We start from the raw sequence: 25,190 nt of genomic DNA, 5'->3' as shown, positions 1-25,190 counted from the left end.
GTACAACGGGCCCCACGCGCTAACCGCTTAGAAGGGGGAAGGAGTGGGCTTTGTGTTTTATCGGTTTTCAGGCACTAGATCAGGAAAAGGAATAGAGAACTTCTCATCACACAAAGTTGAAGAGGCAAATGTGCAAACCAGGCTTTCAGGCAGTGCGACAGCTACAGCAAGTGATGGCAGATGTGATTTGATAACAATAGGGACTTCCTGAGCTTGGCTTAGAGGAAAGAAATAGGAAACGCAAGGTCAGGGAAGGAGATCGGAAGCTTTGGAGACATAGCCGAGCAGAATGCAAACGTTCTGGAGAGATTTGCATGGAGAGATCATTTTCTGGGTTCTCCAAGGGTTACAGCTTACGTTTGCAGGTTGCTTATGGGCACCATTATTCATACCCAAGTCAGGGGTCCCTCCATTGTCAACCACTGCCTGGCTACATCCATAAATTTTCTAGCTTGGCAGGAGGTTCTCTTAGCTTCCCTCTCCTCTCCTGTCAGTGAGGTAAAAGTGGCAGACTGTTGTGTCATTGTTCAGAACGTTGGGTACTTAAAATCACAACTGCAGAGCCTGTAGTCCAGCCCTCAATTAGAGATGGGGAAATAGAGAGCGCTATGCTTTTCCTAATCTATTTATTTTTACTGTTCTCCTCTCATTGTTTTGATTTTGTCCTTTCCTGAGGCATTGGAGGGGTGTGTGTGTGTGTGTGTGTGTGTGTGTAGAGAGAGAGAGAGAGAGAGACTCCCCTACTTGAAAAGCAAGATAACTTGGCTTTGAAATCCAGGCAGTCAGAAGCTAGCAAACCCAAACGTTCTCCACATAGCCAGTAGTGATACATTACTTTCTCCCAAGGTAAATGTTCATCTTTTAGGATTTTAAATATATTATTGGTAACTTTGGATGGTAATCTTTATCTGCCTTCTTAAGGATGCAGATAAGCATAGTTTGAAAAGTGACTTTGCTATGTAAAGAAAATGGATTTCTATGCATTTGCATGCTATATGCTTGCAGTGAATTTGGCATCAGTGAATTTTGCATGCAGAGAAATTTGCATCAGAGATAACTGCCTTGGGATGGGTTGGAGAATTTCAGACTGCTGGTGATTGAACAGTATAGAAAGCAGCAGCTGGTTCCTAAAAGAGATGAGTCTTGGTTTTTATTTCCAAAAGAGCATATCTGCTGACATACCAATCGTCTCATAGATAACCCCAATATTTTTCAAGCAAAAGAATGAGATACTTCCTTTACTACCCAGAAGCCCCCTAGATTGCCCTTTTGCATCTTCATTCCCCTTCAGACAGGCTCTGAATACTAAAAAATGAATTGTATCTCTTTAAAAATGTGGTAGGATGGGGAGAGGGTGAATAGCCATGTGATCTGTCCGAGTCCTGAGTCCCTAAAGATGGCACCGAGGGGGATGTGACATACATAAGCAAAACCCAGAGATTATCTACCATGGTCAATCATCATGCAAGATGCAACTGGATGCCTCAAAAAACAACACAACAAATGTTGCAATGCCAGAGGAAAATAAAAGTGTCATTAAATGCAGCATCCTTGGAAAAAAAAAGATAAAAGGTCAGCCACAGATTCAGTGGATGGAAACAATTTACTATTCAGAGCACACTAGTAAAATAAAGAAGGAAAATAAACACACTAGTGAAATAAAAAAAGATAAAGGGTCATGCGAAGATAAAAGGTCAGCCACAGATTCAGTGGATGGAAACAATTTACTATTCAGAGCACACTAGTAAAATAAAGAAGGAAACTTATATAAGAGGAACACATTTTGGATATCTGCAACAAACTGTTACTTGATTTTGCCTGTGACAATAAGTTATCAAATGGTCAAGACTAAGTTAAGGAGTGTCTTTTCCTGCCCAGGCCTCTTGCTCATAGAATAATTCTTAACGTTCACTTGGCAGTAAAGATTTCTCACTTCCCAAACCCACAGTGAAGTACATACTCGCCATGAGAAAAGAAAATTGGCACTACTTTTAGAATAATCAGGTCTGTCTTTCTTATACATAATGTATTTACGGATGTACAAGTTTTTATTTTCAGCAGAGTATACTGTATAATACTGAAGATTTCACTTTGCTAAATAGTAATGAAGTATAAATATCTTGAAGTTTCTCACTGAAACTTATCAAAAACAGTACAGTTTTTATGATATAGGCACTGTCTCTGAAAACACAGAAAGTGATCTAAGTACAGTGTTGCTCTTTGACAGTGTGAAGTCCATATCCAGAATGAAAATCACATTGACTCTAATTAACACATAGACAAAGGAAAGAATAACTCCCCCTTACGTTTGGGTTCAGTCATAGGATATTAGTCGTCAGTCTTTTTCTTTTCGTGAGACGGAGTCTCGCTCTGTCGCCCAGGCTGGAGTGCAGTGGCCTCATCTGGGCTCACTGCAAGCTCCGCCTCTTGGGTTCACCCCATTCTCCAGCCTCAGCCTCCCGAATAGCTGGAACTACAGGTGCCTGCCACCATGCCCGGCTAATTTTCTTGTATTTTTAGTGGAGATGGGGTTTCATCGTGTTAGCCAGGATGGTCTTGATCTCCTGACCTCATGATCTGCCCGTCTCGTCCTCCCAAAGTGTTGGGATTACAGGCGTGAACCAGTGTGCCTGGCCAGGATATTAGTCGTTTTCTACAAATCATAGAATTTTAAAAAAAATTTTGTCTCTTCTTTTTATCTTTTTTTTTTAACCATGAAACTGTGTTTACATGTTTTTAGAAGGGCCACAAAATGTCCTTTTTCTATTTTATGGAAGTGCCTGGGGCTAAGTTAGGCATAGTGGCCTTTCTAAGGGCCCATGCGAGCTTGGGAAATGGAAGGAAGCAAACTCTCCATGGTCCTGATGAGGCGGTGTGTCTGAACACAGTGAAGTTGAGGTGGAAGCTTCCACTTTTACTGGGGGCCAGGGATGGTCAAAAGTATAAGAATAAAAAATAGCATTATTTAAACAGGAATGCTCTGTCAAACAGAATCTCATTTAGTGAGATCATCAGGTGTTTTATATGGAAATTTGAGAAGCACAGCTTTATCCCTTCCTGAAAACAATGAGCTCCGGGTATGATCTACCAGACAACTGTGACTTTGGGATATATGTTTATGGTAGGGTGAGAAATATATATTTGAGAAGTGTGTAAGATTGTTTACCCACGTTCAATAGTTGTCCCATGAGAGGGGACTCTGTCAGGTTCTGAAATAAAGCCACTCTTTTATGGACTGCATGACCTCTCTAAGTTGTTTCTAATGCTTAGTGCCACAGAAAATGTAGTTGATTACTGTCATTATTATTGCTGTTATCAGAACTTAAATGAAATAACAGTAAAAACTTGTATGAATTCAAGGCAAGAGTTGCCTAAAACATGATAGAATTAGGAAAAAAAAATCTGTCAGGATATGCAATCAACCAGACTGATTTTCTGAGTTTTTAGTGTACCTGTCATCCAAGAAGCATACACTATACCCAATATGTAGTCTTTTATCCCCCAGCCTCCTCCTAGCCTCCCACCTCAGAGTCCCCAAAGTCCATTACATCACTCTATGTCTTATGTCCTCATAGCTTAGCTCCCACTTATAAGTGATAACATATGGTATTTAGTTTCCCATTCACTTCAAATAATGGCCTCCAGCTCCATCCAGGTTGCTGCGAAAGACATTACTTTGTTCCTTTTTATGGCTGAGAGATAGTCCATGGTGTATATATACACCACATTTTCTTTATCCACTTGTTGGTCAATAAGAACATAGGTTGTTTCCATATCTTTGCAGTTGCAAATTTTGCTGCTATAAACATGTGTGCGCATGTGTCTTTTTCATATAATGACTTCTTTTCCTTTGGATGGATACCCAGTAGTGGGATTGCTGGATCAACCCATAGATCTACTTTTGGATCTTTAAGGAATTTCCGTACTGTTTTCCATAGTGGTTGTACTAGTTTACATTCCCACCAGTAGTGTAAAAGTGTTCCCTTTTTACACATCCATGCCAACATCTATTGTTTTATGACTTTTTAATTATGGCTGTTCTTGCAGGAGTAAGGTATTAACTTGTGGTTTTAATTTGCATTTCCCTGATGATTCGTGATGCTGAGCATTTTTTTTCATATGTTTGCTGGCTCTTTGTATATCTTCTTTTGAGAAATGTCTATTCATGTTATTTGCCAACTTTTTGATGGGATTGTTTTTTTCTTGCTGATTTGAGTTCCTCGTAGATTCTGGATACTAGTCCTTTGTTGGATGCATAGTTTGCATATATTTTCTCCTACTCTGTGGGTTCTCTGTTTACTCTGCTGATTATTTCTTTTGCTGTGCAGAAGCTTTTTAGTTTAATTAGGTCCCATTTATTTATTTTAGTTTTTGTTGCTTTTGCTTTTGGGGTTTTAGTCACAAATTCTTTGCCTAAGCCAATGTCCAAAAGGTTTTTTCCAATGGACCTTCTAGAATTTTTATTGTCTCAAGTCTTATATTTAAGTCCTTGATATGTCTTGAGTTGATTTTTAAGGTGAGAGATAAGGATCCACTTTCATTCTTCTGTATGTGGCTTGTCAGTTTTCCTAGCACCATTTATTGAATAAGGGTGTACTTTCTCCAATTTATGTTTTTGTATACTTTATTGAAGAATAGTTGGTTTTAAGTATTTGGCTTTATTTCTTTGTTCTCTATTCTTTTCCATTGGTCTAAATGCCTATTTTTATACCAGTACCATACAGTTTTGGTAACTATAGCCTTATAGGATAATTTGAAGTCCAGTAATGTGATGCCTCCAGATGCATTCTTTTTGCTTAGTATTGCTTTGGCTATGTGGGCTCTTTTTGGTTTTATTTTAGGATTGTTTTTTCTAGTTCTGTAGAACATGATGTTGATGTTTTGATGGGAATTGCATTGAATCTGTAGATTGCTTTGGGCAGTATGATCATTTTCACAATATTCAGTCTTCTAATTCATGAGCATGAGGTGTGTTTCTATTTGTCTGTAGACATAAGTAATTCATTCTTGAGAGTAATATCTTTGTAATGTTATTAAGGTTTGTTTAGTAATTATGTCTCCTTGTACTAAATCTAATGCTGAAATATTTAGTTGAAATAGGTGGGTGATAATGTACAGTGAAAAATGAAGAAAGTGTCCAAGGAAGAATTATATATGGATATTTAATTTTAGAAGAAATGCTATAAAATTAACCTGTGGCTATAACTTTATTTTTAGGTGCTCCAATATCACCTCAAGGATTACAGCCTGCACAACAGCTACAGTTGTGGAATGAGGTAAGGAACTATCATCACACAGATTTGTAGAAACTTTACCCTTCTTTGAAATTATCATGTTAAAATCTATAATTGAGCTTTGGGAGAACTATGATTTTACCAATAATCTCATAATAAAACCCAGAATTACTATTTTTATTAAATAAAAGAGAAGGAAAGAAGAAAAGAAACAAAAATTTTGTAAATGGTTAAGAGGGCAGAAACAAATGCCAATAACAGGATAAAATAGAATAATACAAGAACAGAGTAGTTACAGTAAATGTGTATGTACTTAAAAGACAGAGGTTCTAAGATTGGATTTTAAAAAATAGATCCAGATATATATTGTCTATCAGTATCACACTTAAAACAGAAAACAAAAAAAGACTAAGTATAAAAGGATGGAAAATGATGTAGCAAGCAAATACAAACTGAAAGAGAATATATCTGATCAAATAGAATTCAAATAAATAAACCGTCATAACAGACAAATAAGGATCTTATATGTTAATAAAAGAAAACCAGAACAAGAAAATATAGACATCATTAATATAAACTAATAATGCAACCTTAAAATTTATTTAACAACTGATAGACCTTCAGGAAAAAAATAAAAACATTATAACTCAAAACATATAAGCTACAGCTAAAACAGTAGCTAGAGAGAAATTTTAGCTTCATATGTGTTTATCAGGAGAGAAGAAAATTTAAAAACATTAATAAGCTAAGCATTCTGCTAAAAATGAGGTGCAAAAGAACAGGGAAAATTAGAAGAAACACGAATGAAGTAAATAATAAAAATAAGCAGGGCGTACTGGCTGTAATCCCAGCACTTTGGGGGGCCGAGGTGGGCGGATCACGAGATCAGGAGTTCGAGACCAGCCCAGTCAACATAGTAAAACCCCATCTACTAATAACACAAAAATTACCTGTACGTGGTGGCACGTGCCTGTAATCCCAGCTACTCGGGAGGCTGGGAGGTGGAGGTTGCAGTGAGCTGAGATGGCACCACTGCACTCCAGCCTGGGCGGCAGAGTGAGACTCCATCTCAAAAAAGAATAAATAATAATAGTAATAATAATAATGGCAGCAATAAATTTTTAAAAAAGAGTGGAGCAACAGTTTTAGCAAAACCATATATTTGTTCTTTCAGTAAGTTAAACGCTGGTGGTACTGATTTCAAAAGGCAAAGGGGAAGGCAAAGAAACAAGATATAGACCAAAAAAGGTAGAACCCAAGAAAAATAGAGATATAAAAAAAGTTTAAAAATAATATTATGGATAATTGATTGTGTGATGGATGGTTGCACAACTCTGTAAATACACTAAAAACCTTTGAGTTGTGCACTTTAAGTGGGTGAGTTGTATGGCTTGTGGATTATATCTCAGTAAAGCTGTTAAGAAGAAAGTATGGACAGCTATCTGGTAATAATTTTGAAATTAGATGAAATGGATAAATTCCTAGATCAATATGCTGTGCCAAAAAAGGTGCAGTGGTAACATGATAAGCACTGAAGGAACAATTTCTTCTTTCCTTGTATCACTGGCCAAGGCCTGCTTACTATCTTACACAGTAAATGTATCTAAAGCTTCTTCATAAAGTATAAACTTGCTCTAGAAGTTCGATACATAACGTTTACCCAGTTAAGAAAGTTATCTTATTTTCCTATCTTGCTAAGAGTTTTGTTAATCCTAAATAAAATGTGAACTTAGATACTTTATTTGTGTCACTATTGAGATAAACAATATGCTTTTTCTCTTTTAGTCTATAACTGCAATGAATTGCATTAACAAACTTCTTGCTCTTGAACTATTAGAACTAGTTTGAGAGTTCAGGAGATTTTTGGATGTAATGTCAATATACAAGATTCAATAACATTTCTTTTCACTAGGCAAAAGTAACATAAAAGTACAGTTTAAAATACTGTAGTATACACAATAGTGACAAAATCTGTATTTAGGAATTAACCAAAAACACACCCTAAATTTATGCAGTAGAAAATTAGTTTCTAATAAAGAAAATAGATGATGATATAAGTATTTGGAGAGACATTCTCTCTTGGATGAAACAATTAATTTAACATAATAAAAATATCATTTTTCCTTGTTAATAAATATAAATCCCATAAAATCAATGCAATCCCAAACAATTTAATTTACCTAAAAAAAAAAACCTTAAAATTTAACCTAAAATTGATATGGAAAAATATAGGTCTACAAATAGCTGAAGACATTTTAAATATGAAGAGCTACTACTGGGAATTGCCTTATTGGATATTGAGACATAGTATAAAAACTGCAGTAATTAAAAAAAGAGGCATGGAAATTGCACAAGAACAGACAGAATGAACCAATGGAACAGAGACTAGAGCTTGGCGAGTATAGCAGTCACCGCCAGTACCTGTCATATCCCTTTGGCATTTGCCATCCCAGGGCACTGGAAATTTATAGTTTCTGATTGCAAGCGTCCATGACTTTTCCTGTGCTGCCTGTACTTGGGCCAGCCAGAAGTGCCTGAATATAAATGACCCCACCACTGACAGCAGCCCCCAATTGGAGACCAAAGGGAGTTGGTAGATAAATACCTTAGCCACCTCACCCTTAAAGAAGGAAATATATTGTAAATTATAGAGTTAGTAGAAAATCTTGTAGGACAATATCTTTTTTAGCTAGGTGCAGGGAAAAAACTTCTTGAATGAAACTTCAAATATAAATCGTAAGAAACTTCAAATATAAATCGTAAGGCCAAAAACATTCATGAATTAAATTACATTAAAAGTGAAAATTCTTTCAGCAAAGGACTCCATGGAAAAAAGTAAGAGCCTTTGTTGGTTTTTTGTTTTTGTTTTTGAGACAGGGCCTTGCTCTGTCGCCCAGGCTGGAGTATAGTGGTATGACCTCTGCTCACTGCAACCTCCACCTCCTTGGGTTCAAGTGATTCTCGTGCCTTAGGCTCCTGAGTAGCTGGGACTACAGGCATGTGCCACCATGCCCAGCTAGTTTTTGTATTTTAAGTGGAGACAGGGTCTTGCCATGTTGGCCAGGCCGGTCTCGAACCCCTGACCTCAAGTGATCCGCCCACCTCGGCTTCTCAAAGTGCTGGAATTACAGATGTGAGCTACCCTGCCCAGCTGGTAAGAGCCTTTCAAAGAAGATATTGACAATGTCTAAAACCGATACGGAGTTGCTTTTCTAGATTATATAAGAAACTACACCAAATCAACTGGATAAAGATAAGACTTCAAAATAAAAATAGTCATAGGATAAGAACAGTTTACAGAAGAGGAAGTTCAAAAGGTTAACAAACATCTAAAACATATAAACATGTTCATTAGTAACAATAAAATGAAAATTGGGACAAGAGCAAAGTGTCACTTTCTACCTATTAGACTAGCAAAACAATTGAAATCTAGTTAATCACAAATGTTAACAAGGATGTGGGGTCTACAAACCCTCATGCATTGCTGGGCAGAGTGCAAACTGGTAGAGCCATCTAGAAAACAACCTAGACATCCCCATGATCCAGCATTCCCTCTCCTGGGTAGATAGCCCAAAGATATTCTCCCACAGATCCATAAGTGGAGGACAGATTCAAGGAGGTTGATTATAGCTTTGCTTATAGTGGGAGGAATTGGAGGGAACCCAGCTGTCTCTCACTGGGGAGTGGTTAGGCAACATGTGGTGGGAACACATTATAGAATATACTACAGCACTTGAAGCAACATGCTAGATACACACCCAGCAACATGGATAGGTCTCAGTGGATAGTGTTAAGTGGAAAAAAAGTAAGAAAATATACATACACACAAAACAACAATATGGGTTTTACAAAAACATATACAAATGGAGGATATGCCTCAAATACACTAGAAGAGTTGCCTATAGGAGGGTGGAATGGGGGTAGGAAATGGAAATACAAAAAGAATAAATAAATAAAGCAAGGCTAATGATGATAGTGAGCTATGAACTGAGAAGAGTACCCTTTGTACCTAGGCCACCCCTAACAAAATATATAAGGGAAAAGATAAGATAGATGCCAAGTGCCAAGTACAAAACAGTCTTCAATAGTATAGAAATTCATCAAGTGTGTATTACAAGGGCCTCTGCCTTGGTAGAATATCTAGGTACATGCTGGAAATATAAATAAGATGAAGAGTGACTTAGATAACAGATATTAATGTATAGTACAGACACATTTATTTTAGCTTGAAATATTCTATATTTCCATGGAAAATATTTGGAAAAATACTTTAGATGATAATGCTGGAAAAAACTCAGAGTTGCAAAAGCAGTATACATTCTTTTACAGAAAAAAAGATATTTAAACAAGTTAAGATGCAGCTGGGCACGGTGACTCAGGCCTAATACCAGTTCTTTGACAGGCTGAGGCAGGAGGATGCCTTGAGCTCAGGAGTTCAAGACCAGCCTGGGTAACATAGTGAGACCTCATCTCTATAAATAATAAAAAATATGCCAGGCATGGTGGTGCTTGCCTGTGGTGCCACCTACTCAAGAGGCTGAGGTGGGAGGATCACTTGAGCCCAAGAAGTCTAGGCTGCAGTAAGCTCTTATTGTACCACTGCACACAGGAACAGAAAACCAAACATCACATGTTCTCACTTGTAAGTGGGAGTTGAACAATGAGAACAAATGGACACAGGGAGGGGGAACATCACACACCAGAGCCTGTTGGTGGGAGGGGCTTGGGGGGTAAGGGGAGGGAGAGCATTAAGACAAATACCTAATGCATGCAGGGCTTAAAACCCAGATGATGGGTTGATGGGTGCAGCAAACCACCATGGCATGTGTATACCTATGTAACAAACCTGCACGTTCTGCTCATGTTTCCCAGAACTTAAAGTAAAATAAAAATAAATAAATAAATAAATACAGAGCTACCCAGACACTAGAAACACATTCTTCCTAACCATATATAGAGACCTAAACATTTTCAATGAGATTTACCAATGGTCTCTACAGAGTTCTCAAAACCAATCAGTGGCATAAAAAACCATTAGAGCCATATGCTGAGTACAATGAACAAACGCTTACTCAAATGGAAAGTGGGCAAGCAGTGTTCCTGTGTCCTTCAAAGAAATGTGAGAAAAGACTGAAAAACTTTGCAGCTATCTCCTAATTTGACTAACGGGGGTTTTTTAAAGTGTCATGTTTTTATTCAAATGGCGTTGATGTCCTGAGATTCAAAGGTTCTCTGTTCTTGAACATGGGCCACCTCACATAGACGGGCAGCCTGGTCTGTGTGTGGACAACGTTCCCCTGGAGTGGGTAATGTGTTCAGATACCTGCACACCATAAAAAACTCAGGAGAAACTACTTACTTTTACCCTACTAAACCACAGAAGGTGACATTTGGAGGTGATGTAGTAAGCATTGCTCAAAAGTCAGAGCTTTAAAATGGTTATCTTTTTGACTTTGCCCTCTCAATTCACTTTTTTCCCCCGCAAGTTTAATTCAACTTAATTAAAGGATTTTTGTTAAACACTTATTCTGGGCAATTTAGCAATGACATGGCCCCTACCCAGAGAGAGAGAGAGAGTGTGTGTGTGTGTGTGTGTGTGTGTGTGTGCGCGACCATGATTTCAGGTTTGTAAGGCATGGAAGAGGGACCAGCTGGGTGGGCGCAAAGGATGAGTGGAACAAACAATTCCCCAAATATTTGGGAAATAAAGGGAAGATGAGGATAAAAGGAGGATAAAAGTTCTGTGAGGATAAAAAGGAAGAAGACATAAGCTTATGCTTTTCTATATTATCTTATACCTTTGTTATTCTCTAAGTTAGGAAATAATATATTTTAGGACATGTTCAACTTAGAAGCAATGAGGAGCTTGAGAATTTATGACAGTGAAGTATAATAATCCACCCCCTGGTATGAGAAGAAGAATTCTGGGACTGAAACGGGCCTCTGAGATGGAATGCCATAAATAGGACTCAACCTCAATCATTCCGGAGAGACAAGAATCAGTACCATTTTTTCCAGTTCCATTTTAAAAGGCCATCAAAGAAATAAATGTCATAAACAATGCCATACATCCAGCTTAGTGCTTAAATTCTCAGCATAGTTTTTATGATTAATGTGAATCTCTCATTCTACCATTTAAAGTCTCAAGTTTTCTTTTTAGGATAAGGGCTGAGAATAGTTGCCAACTGTAGCTCAGTAAACCCTCATTATAAAATAGAACTCTCTTCCAATACTGGTTTCATGGGAGAGATCTAGTGGATTGCCTATGTTGTATGAACAATTTTTCTGGCATGCTGTTTATCATACTGTTATTATGTTAATTTAGGTGACATTAGGTTCATGTGTCATACAGAACCATATGGTAACCAAAGGTCTGCCTTAATTTTAAGCTCATTCTTTAGTCAGCTCTCACATTTCTCACACTAAATAATACGTGACAGTCTTTTCCTCAATATATTAATGTGAGGCATCTCCATGCCCTAGGATGGTCCCCGTCAGCAGTCACTAGAGACGTATACCCTGTGGTTAGGGTGACATCTTGAGGGAAGTCTCATTTCCAAGACTTTCTTATAAAGTTTTTGAGGCCCCTCTCTTCCAAATCCAGAGTCCTAAACTGTCATGGAACTGTGGTTAATATTCCATAGGTAATGTGACTTTGTAAAATCTACTCTCTGTTATTTTCTGTCCATTCCCAGGATGTAACTGACATTTTTGTTTTCTACAGATAGATGATGCTTGTTCGTCTTTTCTGTCCATTGATTCCCAGCCTCAGGTAATTCCAATTGAAGGTATTTTGTCATAATGTAGGTGTTTGTGTAGTGCTTAAACTCTCCGTTGCTGCCTTTGGAACCTTTACGTGCTCACGAAAACATGTCAACATATGAGATATTATTACATTTGCTGCAGATAATAATCAATACTGTGGGCTTGTGTTGTAATGTGCTAGGGCTTTCATCTCTAAATAAAATAGATTTGCAGATAATATACACATATTTTGTAATGTCAAATTAAAATGTTAATTTCAAAATCAAATTATATGTTAAGTTAGAAATACTATAACTGTCAGGGTGCAGTGGCTTATGCCTGTAATCCCAGTGCTTTGAGAGGTCCAGATGGGAGGATCACTTGAGGCTGGGAGTTCGAGACTAGCCTGGGCAACATAGCAAGACCCTGTCTCTACCAAATCATATTAGTAAAAATTTAAGCAAGCTAACACAGGAACAGAAAACCAAATACTGCATGTTCTCACTTACAAGTGGGAGTTAAATGATAAGAACACATGAACACAAAGAGGGGGAAAACAGACACAGGGCCTACTTGAGGGTGGAGGTGGGAAGAGAGAGACGATCAGAAGAAATAACTATTGGGTACTAGACTTAGTACCTGGGTGACGAAATAATCTGTATAACAGAACCCTGTGACACAAGTTTACCTATATGACAATCTTGCACATGTACTGCTGAACCTAAAATAAAAGTTTAAATAATTATAAAAATTTAAAATACTGTGTCTATTGCTGTATTTGGGGACAAATATCCTATCTCCCAATTGAGTTCGAAATCCATTGAGAGATGAATTTATGAGTCAGACTTTTGGAGGTCAAAATATCGTCATTATAATGGAAAAGTCCATTTGTGACTGTGGCTTCAGATCTGATATCAAGTGTGTCTGCTATAATTGCCTCCAGAATTAAACTTGCCTGCAAGTCTCAGACAGTGACTCTGAGCTTTCCACCAGTCAGATTCTCAGCCACAGGGCAGAGACCAGGCAAGAACAGCTGACCAGAGTAAGAACACTGACTCCATAGAGGAAGGAGCTGAACTGAACATGCCCAATTTCTTCCTCTCAGTTCACCTACCAGACAGCTCACTCCTCTTCAATAGAAAAGAATTAAGAGAAGGTTTTGGAAAGAGGCCAGGAGTGCTAATCTAGCCCCTCCACATGGACACTTAAGGAGTGGGGAATAAGTGTGTTCTTACATTGTCTTTACTGGATGATGCTGCTTTCAGAGTCATCAACTATGCGCCTGGGGCATACTCCCTACACAGTCTGGCCGAGGTGTCCAGGCTGTTGGTCACACAGTCTCCATTTGTGTTTTCCTGGCCGGTGTGAAGAAGCAGCCTTGTATAGTGTTGTATTTCTCCTGCCTCAATCTATACCCTAGGTACCTGCTGGAAATTTGAGGTATTAGGTAGTAAAGCAAGAACAAGATCACCATAGATGACGTTTTTGAACAATGTTTCAAATTAATCCAGGAGCATTGGCAGATATATATTAATAACATGAGATAGATATTAATCAGTATATATGCATTTGTGTTGTATTTAAAATTCAGGAACATCCTCAAAATCACTTTTAGGTCTTCAGTACTAAGAGGATGAATTTTAAAGCGCTCATTTAAACTTCATCAAGATAAACTAATGTTTGACTGGATTTCAGTACTGTGCCTCTTTCAAGAGTAGCTTAGTAAATTTACTATTTGTAACTTTTACATTTATAATGTAAATAGTAATAAATTTAATACTTTAAAAAATATTGTTTTATTACGTGTGAAATTAAAGCTATGCATTAAAACCTAATTTTGGTTTCACCATAGTATATTGGTGCTGTTCTTATATGGGATACATTTATAGCCAGCACCTAGAATCATGCTTGAGGAGAGACTCAGTAAATATCTCTTTAATTACTTTGTTAATAAAACCCAGCAGCAAGCATGCTATGCAGAAATTTTTCTCTTGTAACAAATACCATTATATCATCCCTTTTTATGGCCCATTCACTAGTTTAAAAACCATATAAATATGGTTTTACTGATTTAGCTCTCAAATAAAAAATATAAATTCTGGAAGAATACATACAAAATAAATGACAATGGTTATGTGGAAGGGGAGTCCTAGGTGGATAGAACAGAAAAAGGAGGACTTTTTAACTGGATATCATCTTATAATTTTTTTGCTTTGAAACGTGTGAAATTATGAATTATTCAAAATTCAAAGGAAATAAATGAAATAAATTGTATAAAAGAGATAGATTTACCAGTCCCTTCCCTAGAAATAGCTGCTAAATGAATACAGATGCATCTCTTTGGAATGGTGTTTATGTGTAGTAACTGTATTTGGGTACCTTCACAGGAATAAGTAATGTTAATAAATTAGGAATTGTTTTTAAAAATTGTATTCCTGATGCTTTGGGAATATATCATTTTATGGGCTTACTTCTGTGGCTGGGTTTCTTCATATGCTTGGTGATCGTTGGCTGGCTATTAGCAGGGGTGGTGGAGGCAGCTGGGCGAAGTGTTACTTACAGTCCAGCAGGCTAGTCTGAACTTTTTCACATGGTTGCTGGGTTCCACCAGCAGTGGGGAGAGCAAGCTCGTTACCTAAGTGGGTTTCAAACATCTGCTTGTAACATGTTTACTCATGCCCCACTGGCCAAAGCAAGACACAGAGTCAATGTGGGGGGCCACACTCAGTGTCTGCGTTAGGGGACTGACTACATAAAGGCAATGGATACAGGGAGGCGTGATTCAATGGGGATATTGTCATAACAGTAATTACTATAATTTCTAAAAATTGACATTATTTTCTCAAAACATTGATAATAAACTCAATTCATGAGTGGGCAATTCAGTACACAACTGAAAACTAGTTGTAAGTATAGCTATTGTACTCAGATTGAAGGTTTTAGCATCACTTAGTCATTTAAAATACTAAGCCATCATATCACTGCTTTGTTCCAAATCTTCTTACGGTTTCTTATTGCAATTAGAATAATGTCAAAATCCCTTGATACAGCCCACAGACCCTAAATAATTTTTTTTAATTTTAGGTTCGGGGTAAATGTGCTGTTTTGTCATGTAGGTAAAGTGTGTTGTGGAGGTTTGGTGTATAGATTATTTCATCACCCAGGTAATAAGCATATTACTAGATAGGTAATTTTTTGATCCTAACCCTCTTCCCACCCTCCACCCTCAAGTAGGCCCTGGTGTCTATTGTTCCCTTCTTTTTGGCCATGTGCATCCGTGTTTAGCTCCTACTTACAAGTGAGAACATGTGGTATTTGGTTTTCTATTCCTGTGTTATTTAGCTTAGGGTAATACCCTCCAGGTCCATCCATGTTGCTGCGAAGGACATGATCTCATTCTTTTTTATGGCTGCATAGTATTCAGTGGTGTATATGTACCACCAAATTTGATAAAATTTTAAAACATTGTTAATTTTCACATACACTATTATCTTATTATTTATGTGATTATGTGACCATTGCTTTGAAACATTTTTACCAAGTAGAAAATGTTATCTTTAAGGTCTATAAATTTAAAAATAAGATATTAAAACTTCCATGTATTTCAATCCTTGAAGAATAGTTGAGAATTGACTTCTTGTAAAGGGGAGTTGGGGAAAATACATTTGCTTTGAAACTTTTTCAGTCAAAGTACAATCTTACTGAACCTCATCCAGCTTAGAAACTGTTTCCTAAGGAGAAACAGCTCACATGTGTGAATTTAGTCTTCTTTGAGTTGAAATACATTTTTGAAACATGACATTGTAGATATTTTCTTCTTATTGTTTTGTATTTTCTATTTTGAAATCAGCTATAAGTGTTTGTTCTTCTTTGAGGTGAAATACATTTTTGACACATGATATCACTGCGTATTTTTTTCTTACTGTTTTGTATTTTCTATTTTGAAATGATCGTAAGTGGAGCATTTTGTTTTTGTTTTTAGAGATAGGGTCTCACTCTATCCCAGGCTGGAATGCAGTGGTACAAGTATAGCTCACCACAGCTACGAAATCCTTGGCTCAAGCAATCCTTCCAGCTCAGCCTCCTGAATAGCTGGGACTACAGGGGCATGCCACCATGCCCAGCTAATTAAAAGAAAAAAATTTTGTGTACAGATGGGGGTCTCACCATCTTGCCTAGGCTGGTAAGAGAAGTTTTAGGGATTTTATTTCAGATTTTTGTGGGGTGACCTGTGTATTCAGCCCTTAAGTATAACCAGTGAGAAAGGATGTATCAGTGTTCACACTCTAGTTTTTCTCGCTGCCAACTCCCAACTCTAGGCTTAGCAGGCAATACCAATGCAACACAAGAATATCTACAAATCAGAAGGCCAAGGTCCCAGGCCATGCTCCTCCAACTCCTAGCCATGTGTGGTATTGGGCAAGTGACAGTCTCTTAGAACCTCACTTCCTCTGTATATGAGAATCACAATTCATGTCCTGTGTAGGACAGAATACAAATTATGTATAGTCATGCATCACTTAACAATGGGGATATACATTCTGAGAAACGTGTCCTTAGATGATCTGTCATTGTGTAAAGATCATAGAGTGTGCTTACACAAATCTAGATGTACAGCCTACTACACACCTAGGCTATATGACTACAAACCTGTACAGCACATTACTGTAATGAATACTGTGGGCAGTTGTAACACAATATGTATCTAAACATATCTAAATGTAGAAAAAGTACAGTAAATACATAATATAAAAGATAAAAAATGATACACTTGTATAGGGCACTCACCATGAATGGAGCTTGAAAGACTGGAAGTTGCTTTGAGTGAGTCAATGAGTCAGTAATGAGTGAATGTGAAGGCCTAGGACATTACTATACACTACTGCAGATTTCATAAACACTGTAAACTTAGGCTGCTTTAAATTTATTTAAAAAATTTTTCTCTCTTCAATAATAAATTAACCTTAGCTTACTATAACTTTTATACTTTATAAACTTTTTAATTTTTTTTTTTTCAAGACAGGATCTCACTCTGTCATCCAGGCTGGAGTGCAGTGGCATAATCATGGCTCACTGTAGACTTGAACTCCTGGGCTCAGATGATCCTCCCATTTCAGCCTCCTGAGTAGCTGGGACTATAGGCATGCACCACCACACCTGGCTAATTTTTTGTATTTTTTGTAAAGACAGGATCTTGCTATGTTGTCCAGGCTGGTCTCAAACTCCTAGGGTCAAGCAATTCTTCCACCTCGGCCTCTCAAAGTGCTGGGATTACAGGCATGAGCCACCGTTCCTGGCCAACTTTTTAATATTTTAGAACTTTTTTCTCTTTTGTAATGACACTTGGCTTACAACACAAATTCGTTGAACAGGTGTATGTAAATATTTTCTTTCTTTATATCCTCATTCTATAAGCTTTTGAAATTAAAAAGAATTTTTTTTTGACTTTTTAAACTTTGTTGTTAAAAATGAAGACATAAGCATTCATATTAGTCTAGGCCTACACAGGTCAGGATCATCAAGCTATGACTAGATGATAGGAATTTTTCAGCTTCATAATAATCTTATGTGAACACCATTGTATATGCACTCTATCATTGACTGATTGACTGAAATGCCATTATGTGGTGCATGACTGTATATGAAAGTGTTTTATAATTTATTGAAACACTATGTACATGTGAGGCATTATTAATAAATACTCCAAGAATTTGCATGACAAGCAAACAAATGGAATGAAGAGAACAAAGCAGACCTCTGATGCTAGGAAGGGTGCACAGGAAAACTGTCAACTCCACCTGCATCTCGAACCACAACCAACCATGTCAAGCATGTACTGTTGTTCAAAGGGAGAGAAGGTGAGACTACTTGAGGCCCTGAACAATTCTTTTCATATATCTCTTTTTTTTTTTTTTTTTGAGACAGAGTCTCACTCTGTCATCCAGGCTGGAGTTCAGTGGCGCCACCTCAGCTCACTGCAACCTCTGCCTCCCAGGTTCAAGTGATTCTCCTGCCTCAGCCTCCCTAGTAGCTGGAATTACAGGCGCGTGCTACCATGCCTGGCTACTTTTTGGATTTTAGTAGAGACTAGGTTTCACCATGTTGGCCAGGCTGATCTCGAATTCCTGACCTCAGGAGATCCGCCTGCCTCAGCATCCCAAAGTGCTGGGATTACAGGCGAGAGCCCCTGCACCCGACCTCTTTTTCATATAACTTCTAAATTAAGAATCACTTCAGCTGTAAATCAACCTGAGAACTTTACCTACATTTAATTCTTCTAAGAACTCTCTGCAGTGATGTCATCCGCAGCTTAGAGCTGAATAAACAGAAATTTAGAGAGGTTAGGTAACCAGCCCAAGGTTACACAGCTAATAAAGAGCAGAAATGGAATTTGCACTGCGTAGAGTTACAGCCTTCCCAACTCCATAGCTCATGCTTTTAACCACTAATTATATTGCCCTCCCCACTGTTCTAGTTCTTCATTACTTCCAAAATGCATATATTAAGTAATCAATTGTTTATGGTGCTACTGTGCTAAACTCTGTGCAAAGCAGGTTTCGCCCCTGCTTGTCCATTTCTTCTACTCCTTACCACACCCAGCTGGCTGCTAACCACAGAGCCCTGCCCTACTTCTGTGTTTGAATGCTTTGAAAAACCTGATCCTGGGGTGTGCAGTCAGCAACCTGGAAGGGTGGTACGCAGATTAGGTGCACCACACATGGCTTCTTCTCCTCCACTTCCCATTGTTTTCGAGCAATTGCCGGATTTTCAGATTAGCCAATAATGAGTAATATTCAGTGAGGTTCACAGCTTTGGCATGTAGATGCAGATTTTGCTACAAGCTGGGAAGAATAATTCCTTTTCTGGCACTGTCCCTTGTTACCCTCAGTCATAGAATTTCATAATATTTTAGCAAGTGCTGAGAACTATGTATCTAGATCACAGCGGAAGCCTTCATGAGTGCGTATGTACAGTACTTACCTTTTTTTGTTGTTTCTGGTGAGAAGGAAGGCTTTACTTTTACAGCCAAGTTTTTGTTGTGAGAGAAATCAAAGGATTCCAGCAGTTTTAATAATCTACGGAAGGATTCTTTTCTAGGTAGTTAGCATTTCCTCATGCCGCTAACATTTTATAGTTATCTCTTCTATGTAAATGTCGTTAAAGCAGAAGCATAACTTACATATCTTCTCATTTCTGTCAGGCATCCAATGCACTGGAGGAGCTTTGCTTTGTGATTATGGGAATGCTACCAAAGCCTCAGGTAAGGTTGAAATAGTGTTTTGTTTGTAGACAAAAATTATCCAAAAATGTCTTGGAATTTCTCCTGGAAGAAAATATACTCAATTTAGGAAGCATGCCAAGACAAGTTAGAAGAGGAAAAATTGTTTTTGGATAAGAAATAATTCAGTTTCTCTGATGTCTGAGAATTGAGCATCATATTAATGGAGCTTACAGTAATCTAATTGGGAAATCATATGTCCCTATCAAATATAAAATGAGTTCCAGTCCGGAGGAATAAATATGGGGTCATGTTGGCTCTCTTTTTTTGCCCTGACTCATGCTACTTTGGAGAACAGATGCATCTTTCTAAGCTGCTAAGCACATCTAATGGTTCAAAGGTTAGGACATTGTACCTTGTGGGAGAGTAGGACATTAAGAATGCAAAACAAAAGCAAACTGTATTGTCATTATCTTGGTTTCTTATTAAAATTACTTGATTCTTCTGGGAGAACTTTTTGTCCTAGAGTGAGGGTAGATGGAAACTTGAAAAGTAGCATAAGCACTCTACCTAATTTTATAATCTCTGTCTTATGGATGAACTTATTTTTAAGCTACTTTATTAAAAATGAGAGCTTCAGGTTTGGAATTATACTTTTCATTTGCAATTCTAACAATCTGTGGTCATTGGTACACTCTGACTTTCATACCTTTTATATATAATAATTCAAAGAAAAAAATTGATAATTTGAAAGCATAAATGTTTTATGAAACTAAATAATCTCTGCCTACAATTGTACATTTATCCATTGTTTCTAACGGTGACATTGTCCCAAAAAGCATAATTGATTTTTTCCTAATTAAGATAAAATAAATGACAATGGTGTTTATTCATGATCTTCCATTTGTATTAAAACCAAGTGAGAAAGAACAACAACAAAAAAGGAATTATACGATTTAAATTTTTTTTTTTTTTTTTTTTTTTGAGACGGAGTCTCGCTCTGTTACCCAGGCTGGAGTACAGTGGCATCATCTCAGCTCACTGCAAGCTCTGCCTCCGGATTCAAACCATTCTTCTGCCTCAGCCTCCCAAGTAACTGGGACTACAGGCACGTGCCACCACGCTCGGCTAATTTTTTGTCTTTTTTTAGTAGAGACGGGGTTTCACCGTGTTAGCCAGGGTGGTCACGATCTCCTGACCTCATGATCTGCCCACCTCGGCCTCCCAAAGTGCTGGGATTACAGGTGTGAGCCACTGCGCCCGGCTAAAAATTGTTTTATGAAAGACATCAAAAACAACTCATAACCTTCTTATTTAGTGATAAACAGTAAAAATACTTTCATGTGATTCTTTCAGTCTTCTCCTCTGAATATTCCATCATGTCATGATATAATAATTTCGCATTCTACCACTGTTGAATATTTAGGATGTTTCCAATTTTTCACTCTTATGAATAAAGTTGCAGTAAAGAGATCTTTATGCACATCGTATTTGTAAACAATATTCAATTAATTTCCCATTTATTTTTAGAGCAAGGGATGCTTAACTAATTTCAGTCTTATATTTTATATGTAACATGAGTCATGTGTTTTAAACAATTATGTGCTATAACATTATAAAATTATTGTATATAAGATAGTACAATTTTATAATATATAATGATATAATATCTCTTTTCAATAGGAACAAGATGAAAAAGATAATACTAAAAGGGTAAGATGATTTTCATAAATCTATACCTTATAAAATAATAAGGAAACCATTAATTCTTATGGTAAAACTTACTGCTTTTTTAAAACAGTTCTTATTTCATTATTCGAAGACACAGAAGTTGGGCAATTCAAATGTTGTGGTAAGTTGTAGAACTACTTCTTAGTAATCACTAATATTTGTTTAAAATAATGAACCTGTTTTTGCAGCATAACAGAGCTACATCAGAATTCAAATTTTTTACTTTAAAAGTTTATATGTGAGTAAAAGAATGAAATTCAATATTTATTATCCATTTGATTTATTTTATATGTCAATTACTACCTGTACATTAAATTCATTCTTTAATTCATTCATTCTTTAACAGTTATTTACAAAGTATTAGCTATATGCTATGTGCCAGGCACAATTCTAGGTACTGGAAATATAGCAATAAATAAAACAAAATTTAAAAAAGAAATCCCTGGCCAGGCATGGTGGCTCGTGCCTGTAATCCCAGCAGTTTGGGAGGCCGAGGCAGGCAGATCACTTGAGGTCTGGAGTTTAAGACCAGCCTTGCCAACATGGTGAAACCCTGTCTCTAATAAAAATACAAAAATTAGCCAGGTGTGGTGGTGCACGCCTGTGGTCCCAGCTACTCGGGAGGTTAAGGCAAGAGAATTGCTTGTACCCAGGTGGTGGAGGTTGCAGTGAGCTGAGATCACGCCACTGCACTCTAGCATGGACGACAGAGTGATACTCTGTCTCAAAAAAAAAAAGAAAGAAAAGAAAAGAAAAGAAAAGTCCCTGCTTTTGTGAAACACATTCTAAAGACCAAGAAAATAAAAAAGCAAATAAATAAGTAAAACATATTGTTTCAGATGGCAATTGTTGCAAATTAAAAAATCATTTGATCCAAGGGCATTTTTTATTTTAAAGGATGATTGTCGAAAATGTAATTAAATATAATTAGAAATATCCTCTTCTATTCCTAAGATGTTCTTATTAGTAATTAGGCATTTAATGTGCGAATGTATTCTCTAAGGTTAGCCAAAAACCAGTAACTTGAATTCAGTTCACTTTAAAATCATGTAGTATTAGCAGTAGTTTTTCTTTTTGTAGGCATAGATTTTAAAAATACTAACCAGCCTACTTGGTGTTTCAATCTAGAATACTTAGAAATTATTTGACTATGATATTATTTCCACACTTGTGATTCACTTCCGTGAACCAATTTAGGGAATGAGGAGCATAGTGAATTTTAAGCAGATACATACCTATGGAAAGGTAACTGTAATCTTAAACTCAGTTTGAAATATTTATCACATGGAATATTCTTAACATATGAGGAGGTGAAAGATTATACTGGCTTTACACCAAGTACAGTTGAATTAGTTAACTGATAACTGTTATATAGGGCTCAACATAATCCATGTCATAAATGAATTTAACATTAATGAGAAGTCTCAGTGTGACCCACACCTTTTTTAAAAATGCAGCCATAGCAGGTAGGTAGCTATATATCTCAAGTGTGCTTTCATTTTCTTTGGCTTGGCACCTTTACATTTTGGGAAAATGTATCTTAGTCACAGTTTTCACTATCGAGAACACATTGTCATTTTCACACATTGTTGTGTTGCTCCCAATGTTTCTATTTTAAGTATATAATTTATAAAGGAGGTTATTAGATGTGTGTATAGTATAATCTTCCAGATAAACATGTTTATAGTGGAAAATTGCTACTGGCAGTGTGGGTTTTGCCTGGCCCGAATTATTCTGACTAAGTGTAGTAACAGACAGACTGCCTTTTGGCTCTCAAAGAGGCAATGAGGGGTTTTACTTGCTGACAGTTCACAAGAGAGCTGCAGCTGTTGGGAAAGTGCTTCTTCTCAATATGAGGACAAAAATCCCAGTGTAGAGCTACCAAATTTTATCCCATCTCTTGGTTCATTCTCCACAGTTCTTTGAATTGCTCCCAAAGAGCTGTTTTAGGTGACATCTTTAATTTTCTGTTTTGTCTGGGACAAGTTTAGTGGGTAAAAACAAAAACAAATAGGAAGCGTCTTGATAGCCAGTGCTGAGAGCCATGTGCTCATCGCGTGTGTGTTCATGTCCTCTCAGTCATCTGTTGTGCATCCGTTGCTGCAGCTCGTTCCTCACCTGCATGAGAGAAGAATGAAGAGATTCAGAGTGGACGTATGTAATACAAACTGCATGCTGGCTTTGCCATTCCGCGTGGGGCAGCCCTTTCTGTTAATTCCCAGCTGTGGTAGTTCATCAAATGCTGCTCTTCAGGATAAGCCCACACTAATACCCAGTTAGCCAACGTAAGAGCATCTGTTTGCAGAGTAGAAGAGAATTGTTCAAGCCGCCCTTCCATGGACCCTTGCAATATTGTGTCCCTTCTAGCTGAAGCTGTGGGCATTGAGGAAAGTTGGAACTACACTGTTTTCCAAAAGCCATGACTCTCTTGGTGAGAAAATCTATTCTTGGTTTAAGAAAGCTTGTATCCAGTCCTTAGGTAGGAATAAGAGAACAAATAAAGGACAATGTACTGCCCCTCTGTATCCAGCTTGGCAAATAGCTAGGATGGCAAGCTTTCTGCAAGTATTTAAATGTTCTTAAGAGTAGGCCAGGCCTGGTGGCTCACAACTGTAATCCCTTCAACTTTGAAGGTCCAGGTGGGTGGATCCCTTGAGGTCAGGAGTTCGAGACCAGCCTTGGCAACATGGCGAAACCCCGTCTCTACTAAAAATACAAAAAAAAAAAAAAGAAAAGAAAAGTTAGCCAGGCATATTGGCGCATGCCTGTAATCCCAGTTACTCGGATGCTGAGGCATAAGAATCGCTTGAACCCAGGAGACAGAGGTTGCACGGCACTCCAGCTTGGGTGACAGAGCAAGACTCCGTCTCAAAAAAAAAAAAAAACAAGTTGGTAAGACTATGGTTCGTGAAGTAAATATCAGAAACTAAATATATATACTTTGGTTTTTTCAACAAAAAAATGTGACCTAAGTCCAGGGATCCACCCACCTGGACCTTCCAAAGTTGAAGGGATTACAGGTGTGAGCCACCAGGCCTGGCCTACTCTTAACAACATTTAAATACTTGAGCAGAAAGCTTGCCATCCTAGCTATTTTGCCAATATGTGTAAGATGAATGTAACGACTTTAATACAGTCTAACTGTGTTACATTGTGGAGTTTTCACAGTCATTTAAAAAGAATCCTAACTCTTGTGGCTCACGCCTGTAATCCCAGCACTTTGGGAGGCTAGGTGGGTGGATCATTTGAGGTCAAGAGTTTGAGACCACCCTGGCCAACATGGTGAAACCCCGTCTTTACTAAAAATACAAAAATTAGCCGGGTGTGGCGGTGGGCGCCTGTGATCCCAGCTACTCGGGAGGCTGAGGAGAATCACTTGAACGGGGGAGGCGGAGGTTGCAGTAAGCCGAAATCTTGCCACTGCCCTGCAGCCTGAGTGACAGCGCGAGACTCCGTCTCAAAAAAAAAAAAAAAGAAAAGAAAAAAAAAGAATCCTAACCCTTGTAACACTGATAATTTCTGCAATTATTTTGTATACATACATATTATATACTTTTTTGTTTTTGTTTTTTGAGACGGAGTCTCGCTCTGTCACCCAGGCTGGAGTACAGACAGTGGTGTGATCTTGGCTCACTGCAAGCTCCACCCTCCATGTTCACGCCATTCTCCTGCCTCAGCCTCCCGAGGAGCTGGGATTACAGGCGCCCGCCACCACGCCCGGCTAATTTTTTGCATTTTTAGTAGAGAGGGGGTTTCACTGTATTAGCCAGGATGGTCTGGATCTCCTGACCTCGTGATCCACCCACCTCGGCCTCCCAAAGTGCTGAGATTACGGGCGTGAGCCACCGCGCCCCGCCTCTAGGATTATTTTTAAGTAATGCCTTCCCTTGCTGTAATACATTATAATTTTCAGTCTTATTTTATTCTTTGAGGAACTCTGTTAGTACTTTACAAGTATTATTTCCCATTTACAAAAGGGAAAGCAAGTCAGAATAGTTGAAGGAGTTTCCCAAGATCGTATTAGTAAGAGAAAGTGCAAAATAGTCTTCTGGCTTCTGATCTAGGCAAACTTTTTTTCACTATGCTGTATCCTTTATAGTTTAATCTTGGGTACTTTTATTATGTTATTTTTAAATTATGTATTTTATTATTAAAAGTTGAATTCAGGCTGGGCACGGTGGTTCACGCTTGTAATCCCAGCACTTTGGGAGGCCCAGGTGGGTGGATCACCTGTCAGGAGTTTGAGACCAGCCTGTCCATCA

The 25,190-nt window shown here is 37.8% G+C and overlaps 1 protein-coding gene across 1 annotated transcript in view; it reads left to right on the top strand.

Annotated features, from left to right (window-relative positions):
- The first annotated feature begins 3,066 nt into the window (after positions 1-3,066).
- The window catches only part of NMU (neuromedin U), a 26,448-nt gene continuing 4,324 nt past the window's right edge, over positions 3,067-25,190 (top strand). Inside the window, exons 1-7 of the mRNA XM_011992513.1 lie at positions 3,067-3,121; positions 5,218-5,276; positions 11,959-12,006; positions 19,180-19,239; positions 20,881-20,910; positions 20,999-21,049; positions 23,008-23,082. Coding sequence (XP_011847903.1) covers positions 3,067-3,121; positions 5,218-5,276; positions 11,959-12,006; positions 19,180-19,239; positions 20,881-20,910; positions 20,999-21,049; positions 23,008-23,082 — 378 coding nt within the window. The remainder of the gene's footprint in view (positions 3,122-5,217; positions 5,277-11,958; positions 12,007-19,179; positions 19,240-20,880; positions 20,911-20,998; positions 21,050-23,007; positions 23,083-25,190) is intronic.

Source organism: Mandrillus leucophaeus, unplaced genomic scaffold (assembly GCF_000951045.1).
Source record: "Mandrillus leucophaeus isolate KB7577 unplaced genomic scaffold, Mleu.le_1.0 Scaffold412, whole genome shotgun sequence".
Classification (NCBI taxonomy): domain Eukaryota; kingdom Metazoa; phylum Chordata; class Mammalia; order Primates; family Cercopithecidae; genus Mandrillus; species Mandrillus leucophaeus.
Note: the sequence above shows the minus strand (reverse complement) of the source record. Positions and strands in the feature narration are given on the sequence as shown.